General features: G+C 29.3%; 1 protein-coding gene across 2 annotated transcripts; it reads left to right on the forward strand.

Annotated features, from left to right (window-relative positions):
• The first annotated feature begins 5,215 nt into the window (after positions 1 to 5,215).
• LOC129892154 (putative transcription factor bHLH041) lies at positions 5,216 to 11,336 on the forward strand. Of its 2 annotated transcripts, XM_055967706.1 has the most exons (8): positions 5,216 to 5,692; positions 5,821 to 5,919; positions 6,009 to 6,114; positions 6,229 to 6,243; positions 6,332 to 6,394; positions 6,484 to 7,143; positions 7,624 to 7,998; positions 11,072 to 11,336. In XM_055967706.1, exons 1-8 carry the CDS (start codon positions 5,580 to 5,582, stop codon positions 11,135 to 11,137), a joined length of 1,497 nt encoding a protein of 498 aa, XP_055823681.1. In that variant the 5' UTR covers positions 5,216 to 5,579; the 3' UTR covers positions 11,138 to 11,336. The 2 variants fall into 2 exon arrangements, with proteins under 2 accessions (XP_055823681.1, XP_055823682.1); XM_055967707.1 differs by lacking the exon at positions 5,216 to 5,692 and having other exon boundaries at positions 5,845 to 5,923; positions 6,020 to 6,114.
• The last annotated feature ends 710 nt before the right edge of the window (positions 11,337 to 12,046 follow it).

Here is a 12,046-nt window from a genome sequence, read left to right on the forward strand (position 1 = left end):
ACTATAATAAATGCAGAGAAACAATTGTGCATGAAAAATTACTTGTATTGTCTTTTGGATCGTATAATTCAATTTTTTGATATAGTTGAATCATATTCCGTAGTAAGTAAAAGATTTACTGATTCTAATGATTTTATCATTTGGCATGACCGGTTGGATCATCATAATTATAAATTAATGTGCAGAATAATCAAGATTCACATGGACATACTTTAATGAACCAAAATATTCTTCAATCAAAGATATTACTTGTTATGAAGAAGAATTGGTTATTAAACCATCAGCAGCTTCCTACATTTCTAAAATGAATACAACGTGATATATATGGGCCCATTCACTCTACAGGTGGACCATTTAAATATCATATGGACTTGATAGATGTATCTACAAGATGGTAACATGTGAGCTTATTATCAACTCACAATATGAATTTTGCGATATTGTTAGCTCAAATAGTAAGAAAAACATAAATTTTTCAGATTATGCAAAAAAGACAATTCTTCTTGATAATGTTTGTGAGTTTACATTTCAGTCATTTAATAATTATTATTTTTCCATCGGAATAATAATTGAATATTTTGTTGCTTATGTTTATATTCAAAATGGTCTAGCAGAGGCATTGATTAAACGTCTTCAATTAATAGCTAGATCACTTTTGATGAGCACAAAGTTGTTTGTTACAATATGGGGACATGCTATTTTGTATGTAACAACAATTATGCGCATAAGACCAACCAGTTATCATGATATCTCTCCATTGTAGGTGGTTTTTGGTCGGGAGTCACATATTTTCTATCTTAGGATCTTTGATTGAGTAGTATATATTCCAATTGCTCCATCACAGTGCATAAAGATGGATCCCCAAAGAAGGTCGAAAATATATGTTTGTTATGAATCTCGTTCTATTATAAAATATTTAAAACCTAGAAATGGATATTTATTTATGGCAAGATTTGCTGATTTTTATTTAATTATTTAGTATATCCAATATTAGAGGAAGAGCATAAACAGTTGAAAACTGAGATAGATTGGAATTCAGTGTCATTATATCTCATTTACATCCTTGAATAAATCAATGTGACCAAGAAGTTCAAAAGTTGATTTATTTGCAGAGTATTGCAAATCAACTATCAGATGTATTTACTAATCTTTTACGGGTTACTAAATTGCATATCTTAGCTGCTAATGCTCAAGTTTGAGTTGATTTTCCGAGTACATCTTGTTAAGTAAAATGAGTTCAGGCCACTCTTAAAATGTGGTAGACCAATTGGTTCCAAAGATAAAAATCTTTGAAAAAGAAGAACAAATAATCAAGATGATCAAAATATGGAGGAAATTACTCAAGAAGATCCCCGATATATAATGAATGATTATACCACTGAGGAGGTCCAAGTACCTGAAAATAATAAGAACGAAGAAATCTCAATAAATTATGTCTCGATGAAAAAAATGTGAATTCAAAATAATATTATGGTTGATAATATTTTTACCTATAATGTAGTTGAGATAATGCAATAAGATGAAAATTTGAAATCAAAATTTATTGATAATTGTAGGTAGAGAAATAATTGATCAAAATGAAAGAAATAATTCAAATAGAATTGGCTTCACTTGAAAAACATAAAAATTTTGAACCAATAGTCTGAACACCTGAAGGTGTTAAGACAATGAGGTACAAATGTTTTTCTGTGCGAAAACATAATGAAAGAAATGGTAAGGTCGTGAGATATAAAATATGACTTGTGGCACAAAAAATTTCGCAAAGGCCTAACATTGATTATGAGAAGACATATTCTTCTATGGTAGATGAAATTACCTTGAGGTATATAATAAATTTAACAGTTCATGAAAAAACTGAAATGCATCTAATGGACATTGTCACAATCTATTTATATGGCTCATCGGACCAAGATATTTTATGAAAATCCTGAAGCTCTCAGAGTGCCTGAATCATATAAAAATTTGAAAAAACAACTTGTTCAATAAAACTTTAGAAATTCTTATATGGATTGAAATAATCAGGGAGGATATGATATAATTGTCATATTTTATGAAAAATCCTGAAGCTCTCAAAGTGCCTGAAGCATATAAAAATTTGAAAAAAAATTTGTTCAATAAAATTTTAGAAATTCTTTCAATAAAATTTTAGAAATTCTTATATGAATTGAAGTAATCAGGGAGGATATGATATAATCGTCTTAGTGAATATATATTAAAGAAATGAAATAAGAATGACCCTATTTATTCTTGTATTTCTATACAAAGGTTTGAATCTGAATTTGTTATAATATTTGTGTATGTTGATGACTTGAACATCATTGGCATTACTAAAGAACTTTCAAAAGTTATTGAGTGTTTGAAGAAATAATTTAAAATGAAAGATCTTGGTAAGATAAATTTTGTCTTGGCCTACATATTGAATATTTGGCAAATGAAATATTTATCCATCAATCAACATACACTGAAAAGATTTTAAAGTGATTTTACATAAATAAATCACATCCATTAAATACTCCGATGATGGTGAGAATGCTCGATATAAAAAAAGTATCATTCCTACCTCAAGAAAAGGATGTAGAGCTTCTTGGTTATGAAACTTCATATCTCAATACTATTGGGGCACAAATGTAACTTGCCAACAATATCCGATCAGATATTTATTTTGCAGTAAGTTTATTGACTAGATTCAACTCCTCTCCAAGAAGAAGACATTAAAAGGTGTTTAGCACATATTCAGATATTTTCAAGAAATAATTGCTATGGAATAATTTTAATCTAATGCATCCAAGTCAGAAATGATCGATTATGCACATGCAAAATATTTGTCTGATCCACATAAAGCCCAATCTCAGACAAGCTATTTATTCACATATGGAGATATAACTATATCATGGCGTTCGATGAAACAAACAATAATTGTTACTTCTTCAAATCATGCAAAAATAATAGCCATTTATGAAGCCATCCGAGAGTGTGTGTGGTTGAGATTAATGACTCAACACATTTTGCAATTATGTGATCTTTTTGTGCAAACAAAGATTCCAACAATATTGTATGAAGGTAATGATGTTTGCATAACTCAATTGAAGAGACTATATATCAAAGAAGATCGAACAAAGTATATTTCACCTAAGTTTTTTTTCACACATGATCTCCAATAAAATGGTGAGATAGATGCTTAACAGATTCGTTCGAGTGATAATTTTGCAGATTTATTCACTAATGAATTGCCAATGTCAACATTTGAGAAACTAAAATATAAGATTGGAATGCGGCGTCTCCGAGGCATAGAATAAAATTTTCATTAGAGGAAGTAAAATACGCGTTGTATTCTTTTTTCCTTAATCATGATTTTGTCCTATTGACTTTTTCTGATAAGGTTTTTCATGAGGCATCACTCAAGAAAGAAGAGTGACAAGGTTCAGTTCAGATTTGAATGTTTGCAGCATGGGAGCAGATTTCCCAAAAAATTCGTAGTAACCTTCTCTAAGAAACCTGTCCTCATTGGGGTTTGGGATCCCTTCAACCCTCATTGACGTGGAAGTTCGCAAGAGAAAAGAAAACTATTCTTCTTAGTAGCTTTTTCAACCTACCCGAGGTAAGGTGCGTAGCAGCAACCGATAGCCATTTTACCTACTATGCCTTTCACCGACAAAATATGTATACTCTTTTTTTCTTTACTAGGTTTTTTTTCACTGAATATTTTTTAGTAAAATTTTAACTATGCACGTTATCTATAAACATTCAAGGGAAGTGTTATGAATTCAATCAATAGTGAATATTACATTCAATTAAATATCTAATGTAATGTATCTATTTAATATATATCTTAAAGATTGTACTAACATATTTGTCAAAGATTGTAAACGAATATATATACTTGAAGAGAATTAAATAAGACACTCTACATTCTACTCTCAATATTATTTTGTCTTCATTTATTGTTTAGTATACTTATATTTTTCTCTCATTTTACAACAAATAGACATTATTATTATTATTATTATTATTATTATTATTATTATTATTATTATTATGGCCAAAAGAATTTTTCTACTCTAAATAATAATCTTTTAATAAAATTATTAATGGAAAAAAGTGTAATTAACACTTATTAATTCTAAAAGTACGACAAAAAGAATTCTCACTCTTCTAATTTATGTTGTAAAGTTTGAAAAATAACATGTGTAAAAAATATCAAAACATTTTTGAAATTTGTGATCATATTAATATGCCATGATATTTACATGGTTTTATGACATTAGAAATTTATAATTTTATACTTTCTTCATTTTATATTAGTATTCCTCTTTTCTCTTTACACGCCCCCTTTAAAAAATATAAATAAGAAGGATACTTTTGCTAATTTATCCCTTATCATTTTTTTTTTTGAAACTTTACAAACTTATTTACACTTTCAAAAAGAATTAATTGTAAGAATAAAATGTTACAAATTTTATATAATTTTGTAAATTGACCAGTAATTTAAGACAGATATTTTTAATAATATGAACAATTAATATGAGATGAAGGGAGTATATTTCATTACATTTATGTAGCCATAAAAGCTTCTCCTTAAGAATCAAATAAGAAGTTGAATTCTTTCCATTTAGAAAATTCTCATTCCTTTTTGAATAAATAAAAAAATTATCACAGGGGAAATGTATTACTTTTTCTATTTTAATTTATGTGACACCGTTTAACTTAAAATAAAATTTAAGAAAGAAAAAAAATTAAAATTTGTGGGTTTAAAATACTTCTTAATCATTTATGTGGGTATAAATCATTTTAATAAAAGTAAGAGTAGAATTTTAAAGTTAAATTGTTTTCAATTATAAAAAAAATTAAATTCTTTTTGAGACGAAATAAAAAAATATATTATATAAATTGAGACCGATAAAGTAGGTATTATGACATAAAATATGTTCAAATAGGTAAAACATGAAAGAAAATATGTTCATACTGTAACAATTATTTATCCAAAAAACATTACATTCAGAAAAATTAATTAGGAAGGGTCACTTTCTGCCATCCTCCCTTGACTCAATTCAAATCTATACCTTGGTGGACTTTGACCATTACTTTTCCACCCTCTTGGCTGGCTACTTCTTTTCTCTCCCCTACTTTTCCAAATCTAATTTTCTTCTCCCTTGAAATATTCAAGTTCATATATTATTCCTTTACTACTTTTCTTCCATATTAATTTTCTCAAAGACTTGTAGTGCCCCATATATGATACATCACTCTTTTGTTTGGTGGGGTCCTTTCCATATTTTCCTTTTATGATACTTGTGCAATCCTCCCAACCCTTGTACTACTACTACTTTTCAAATTGCTCCGTCAATCCTCCCCACAATTAAAAACTACCACCAAACATGAATGTTAGCCAAAAGGTGTTAGCTGTCAAGATTCAAATGAAACTTTTTTAGCTCTTTCTTGAAACACATAATATGTTTCAATTTTCGATACAGAGTAGAGCACCTTGACATGCAAAAGCTTAACAACTATATATGAAAACTAAACAAACTCTCATGTAGTAAGCATATGTGGCAATATATTTTTTGTTGGAGCTGATCCATATGGACTCCATCTTCTTCCTTGAAGAAGGAGACCGCGCCGTCTTTCTATTAAAGATAATGGAGTCCTTTGGTTGCACTTACATATGCCTCTGGCAGTACTTCCAACCTTCCAAGTAAGATCACTACTTCTATTCATCCCCTCTCATCATAGTCTACAGCTACTTGTTCCACTACAAATTAAAAGACATGCATAATTAATTCTCTTCCTTCTAATTAAATTCTAATTAATGTGAATTTGTAGCACTTTCATGTCCTTGGGTGGAATCTACAATGGAGAAAATGAGGTTGCCCAGAGATTATTCGAAGAATATAAGCATTCATGGCTTATCATGGATAACGGGTAGGTAATTAATTCGATAATATATAAACATTGATCATGCTAAAGAGATGGAATAATTGTTGTAAGTAAGTGTATTAATTCACCTGCAGCCGCATTCCAGGACTCGCCTTCAAGAACAATCTTCCTTATATGGAGCTGAAGTTTGCAGATCTTCAATCACATGCATCCAATCCAGTGCAGCTTCAATTCTATCACGTATACGTACAACTTGATTGTGATTAATAATATATACATTTATTTTTTCTGATATATCACTACTTTGTTAAAAAATGTTCAAGCTAACCTTTATATATATGATTCATGTTGCAGGAAGCTGGGATTAAGGTTTGTACATGATTAATTTATTTATTTCATCATCACATGATCCATATACTCTTTTCTTCTGATTGATTTAATTTGTTTTTAACTTCAGACAACTATATGTATGGGGTGCAGCATAGGAGAAATTGAGTTTGGAATGACTTGTAGCCCTCAAGTAAGAACATTAGTTAATTATTTTCTTATAAAATTTGTATATTCTTTCAATATATTTAACTTTTTTTTTAATTTTACATAATAATAAAGGTAAACTTGGAAATGGGGATGAGAAACTTGTTTCCCGAATATTTCTCAACAAGATCAGGGCTTCCTCATCATCAGACATTGGTATCAATTGATCAAAATAGGCCATCATCATCTTCATCATTCTCTCTGGATAGCCCGGGAGAATACTCATCGCTTCTCTTCAATGTTGCAAGCACCAGCTCTTACGTACCAGAACCACCTGCCTTTCCCGAGCAGACCATAAGACCAGTTTCTGCCACCGCCATGCCATACCATCAGATTCAGACAACATTCCCGAGAGTAGAAACCGAAGATGCTGCATTGACAAGAGCCTATCTAGCTGTCATGACATCACCTTCTTCTTCCTCGTCTTCTCACCAATCGCGAGAAAATATTAATGTACCAACAGATCCTCATTATCAAAATAAGGCAACTGCATTCAGAAGGTTTAGATTAGGTTTAGGTCCTAATAATATCCAAATTCGTCGACAAAACATGTTGAGAAGATCAATTACATTCTTTAGGAATTTAAATATGATGAGAAGGCAAGAACAAATCCAGGCAAACCCGCGTGCCCCAACTAGCACTCAGGTTCATCACATGATTTCAGAAAGAAGAAGACGCGAAAAACTCAACGATAGCTTTCAACTACTTAGATCTTTACTCCCACCTGGTACAAAGGTATGATTACTAGCTCAAATATCTCTTCATCAACACTTCCTCACAGAGATATTCTTTTTAATTAATAATAGGTGGCACTAAGACTATGTGTCCACCATCTAATCTAAAAGATTTATAAGTTGTTGAAAAAATTACATTAATTTTGTTCATCTAATTATTCCATTTGTTTCAATTTGTTTATCTTACTAATCCTTTGAGTTTGTTTCTCTCTCCTTTTGGTTAACTCTTTAATTTCAACGGTTGACATATCATTTAAGATCACAAAGATTATAGTGTATATTTTACATATCTTTAGTTTAAGATCACAATATATTCAAAAGTCTTGTTTACTTTTTTTAAACTTCGTATCAAGTCAAAATCAAATAAACAAACTGAAACACAAGAAGTAGGTCATCTTAGCCATTAATTATAGCGTGTACTCATCATGCATGTTCCAATGAAATGATTGAAATCTAATTCAGTTAGTTTGTTGATCTGCAGAAGGACAAAGCATCAGTTCTTGCCAGTACAACAGAATACTTAGCTTCTTTGAAAGGTCAATTGGAAGAAGTTAGGAAAAAGAATGAAATGCTGGAAGCAGAATTAGTTAAACATGAGACGAAATCGGATGGCATTATTAGGTCATGTGATGGAAATGAAAAGGTTGGTGTTGAAATAACAAATGTAGGTGAATCAAGTTTATCAGAATCAAGAGTAGTGGACTTGCAAGTTTCAGTTAGAGGAGAATGCAGCGTCTTGGATTTGGTCAGTCATTTGCTCCAATTCTTGAAAACTCAAAACCATCTAACCTTAGACTCAGTAGCAGCAAACACCAGGTCCATGCTCAATCACATAACTTTGAGAATTACAATTCAGGTACGCATAATCATATTTTTCTTTCCCAAATTTAGATTTTATATATGTATATATTGACAGCGTAAAAAAATAATAAATGAATATGCAATTGCTTATTCAGTATAAATTTCCTGATGGGAGTGAACATAGGGATATATATTGCAATTTTCCAAGTTTAAAAAGTAATGATTATTGTAGGAAGTTGCCTATATTTCACTTTTATTGACATGATAAACATTTTTTTTATATTGCATGTGTATAAAGTTTAAATCTCACACTTATTTTGAAGAATTAGTTCATAAATTAGTTTTCCCTTATAAGGTTTATTATTTATGTATATGGAAATCAGTGTTTTAAAAGATAGGGGTATAAGACGGGACATTTAACTTAATTAGCATGGAGTGAGGGGTAAGCTTAGAGGCATGGGGCATAAGATATTTAAATTTTTAATTTATATTATTGTAAAATAGTATAATAACACAAAATTTATAAAATACATTAATAGTTTAAAACAATTACTAACATGATTAAAGAAACTAATAAAAAATAAATTTTCTAACATGATTTTACAAGTATAAATAATGGAATAATATAATTAAAGTTATTATGAGATGCAAATCAAGTCTAACATCTTAACTTTTAAATAGTAAAACAATCATAATTTCTTAAAATGTAATACTATGATAATATGTTATTTACCTCCTAAAAGAAAATAATCAATAAACTTTAATAAAAAAAGTTCCGCCGTGAATAAAAATAAGATTACTTTCAAATAGCAAAATAATAAAATATGATAATTTTGAAACACGACAAAAACATGAAGACCAATGATAAGTGAAGATGCAAAATTCGGCTATGTATTTTTAAAGAAATGCTACTTAAAATGTATTACTATGATACTATGTTATTTACCTCCTAAAAGAAAATAATCAATAAAATTTATTTTTAAAAAAATTATGTCGTGAATAAAAATAAAATTACTTCAATTAGCGAAATAACAAAATATGATAATTTTGAAACACGGTAAAAACATGAAGACCAGTGATAAGTGAAGATGCAAAATTTAGCTGTGTATTTTTAAAGAAATGTTAAGTCATATTTTCCTTCACGGTATTCTCAAATAGTAGTAAATATGCAATACTATGACTTGTTGAGTTATTCTCAATCTTTTTATTTTTATAGATGAAAAAAACTACTAAACATCATTCATTTATTAAAGAATCATGAAGGTCAACAATGTTAACTAATTAAAAAATTTGACACAATTTGTGTAAGATTTGTTAAACAAGCCAGAGCGTTAGACATGTTTATAGCATAGACTCAGATGTTTAGGACATAAGTCTCACGGAACTAAATCTCATACGTGTTCCTTGAAGTGTTTTGCCAATGTCTCACTGTGATGCAAGTCTCAAAACTGCCTTTTAAATACCGATGGAAATATATATGTTTTAAGTTCTGAAGTTGCCATCCGATCTTTTTGCTTGAATTATTGGCGGAATGGTAGAGAAGAAATCTCAATTTGAAGTATTTTTTTTTTGATAATTTTGGATTCACGTTTTATTTAGGCAGCATGATTTCATCGAACAAGTTGCTAAAAATAGAGTTCATGAAGAATAAATCGTTTTTATAATTTTTTCCAAATGGAATTTTCTCTCTGTAGTTGACAACCCAAATGGAATTGAGATCTTCAAGATTCCATACAAAAAATAACAAAATCAAGCAGCATTTTAGCTGTGTGAGTGCAACGAGTGTAATATTAAAAGTTTAAACGACAGAATTATGACGAATTCCTTATAAGAAAAGCAATACTCTTAGATTTGATCACTTGTGCATTTCTATCTCATTGTTATTATTACCATGATATAAAATTATATGATTCTTTTTAATTTTGTATTTTTACGTTTTTATGAAATTGTCTTTTCTAGATTATACAATTATCTTCCCTGGTCTGATAGTAATCAAGAGAAAATTACTTGAGCTTTTTCGCATTTGCTCCTTTCCGGAGTGCACTAACAAAAATCTAATATTACTATTCGCTTCAAAAACTAACAATATTCAATGCTATTCCGACCCCACTTGGTTTTCTCATAAAATTACTCTCATTTTCTCCTTTTCCTATCTGACTTCCTCCACGCAAAATAAATAAATAATTAGAATATTGTCATTAATTTTCTTAAGATATTAAAATAGATTTTAAGTTCTATATGATGATGTCATTAGAAGTATTTTACACTATCATGTCATTTAAAAAGATGTCACATGTAACTCTATCTCCAAAAATGAATTAATGACATACTATAACATATTGAATTTATTATATTGTCTACTAGTGTATATAGCTTAAATGCATTAAATTAAACATTACAATCACTTGTAATGGACACAATATATAGCTGCCTTACTATACTTTTAGTAAGCTTATAATTACTATGTTTTTGGTACAATAAGCTTATAATCAGTGGATATATACTATCAATTATCAAATAAACTTTTTAAAGGAGTGCTGCTTCTCTCAGGCTTCGTGAACTGCTCCGCCCTCCAAAATAGAAAAACAGAAGGGAAATGTCACTTTCATTATAGGAATAACTTTCTCCTACTTTTTGGTTCTCTTTCTTGCCTACAAGTTTGTCCGAGCTACTTTAAATTATAGTAATACATTAATAAAAAAATTGTTCTATCAGGAAAATTATATTCTATAGCAAATTAATTACTCTCTCCATTTTAATTTGTAATTTATCTAGTTTTTACTTATCACAAAATATAAAAAAATAAAATAAAAACATAAATTAAATCTTCTGATCTTAGATTAAAAATACATAAAATGCACTAAAATGTATTTAATCTTATAATTTTGAACATGAAAAATTAGAATTAAAAAGCTATAAAAAAATAGATATTAATTTTTAAACAGACTAAATAAGAAAGTAAAACAAACAAATAGCAACGAATGAAGTATCATTTCTCTCGAATTGTTAATTATTTATTAATTATATAAATATATTTTATACTATCAGTTTATAAAATTTCATTGATTTGTTTTTCCTACTGATGGAGTTACCAACTTTGTCCTTTTTTTCCCCTTGTGTTGGTCCAGGGGAGTGAATGGGACGAGTCTGCTTTCGAGGAAGCAGTGAAAAGAGTTGTTGGTGACTTGGCATAGAGGAACTTGTCATACTTGGTAGGGCCATAAAATTTTGACTGCCGGCGCCTCGTAATACGACTATTTCCCCATATTTTTCTCCTCCAATCATTACGCTAAACTATATCAACAATTAATATCCTAAATTTGCAATCATGTGATTCTACAATTTTGTTGCTAGTTTTGCCTCGTTCTAGTGTGTATTCATATTTTATTCCATCTGATAATGTTTAATATTTAATCATTTTGGTTTAAAGTCTTTTTTAAAAAAAGATATGCATGTACATAGTTTAAATTTTTGTACAATTCAAACAATATTTTTAATGAATTGCTTACTACTAGGTTGGATTGGATATCAACCTACTACAACGTTCCCTCTAATCGTCTTGTCAGGAATAGAATTCACTCTATTTATTTGATATGTTTATTATACAAGTGGTAATCAAAAAAAAAAAAAATTACATTATGATTGAAAAAGCAGTTTAGTAGAAAAGTATCAGATTAAATTTGATTAGTTAAAAGAATATGATTCTGAAAATCTTAAAGACTAACATTATCATTATAAGTGAAACGATATCAATTGTTTAGGATCTTATAAATTTAAGAGGGTTAAGTATTAATGTAAGTACGAGAATTTGTATATTAGTAATATGTGCATACCGTAAATTGAGATTATGGTATTATGTAAAAATCCTCACAACTATTATTCTCTCCTCTGTTCTCCTTCTTCCTTGATTTTAGCATCATATCAGAGTTATACTAACAAGGATACAAAAAATCTAACATCATGTGATCATGGCCGGAGACAACAAAAGGACCGGTGTGAATGAGGAAACGAATCAAAGGAGGACGATCTCTCTTTACAACATCATGTGAAATGACAACCCCTGAATTTTGATCACACAATCCAATTGAGGGGTGAGAACCATG

The sequence above is a fragment of the Solanum dulcamara genome, chromosome 6 (genome assembly GCF_947179165.1).
Source record: "Solanum dulcamara chromosome 6, daSolDulc1.2, whole genome shotgun sequence".
In the NCBI taxonomy this organism is placed as follows: domain Eukaryota; kingdom Viridiplantae; phylum Streptophyta; class Magnoliopsida; order Solanales; family Solanaceae; genus Solanum; species Solanum dulcamara.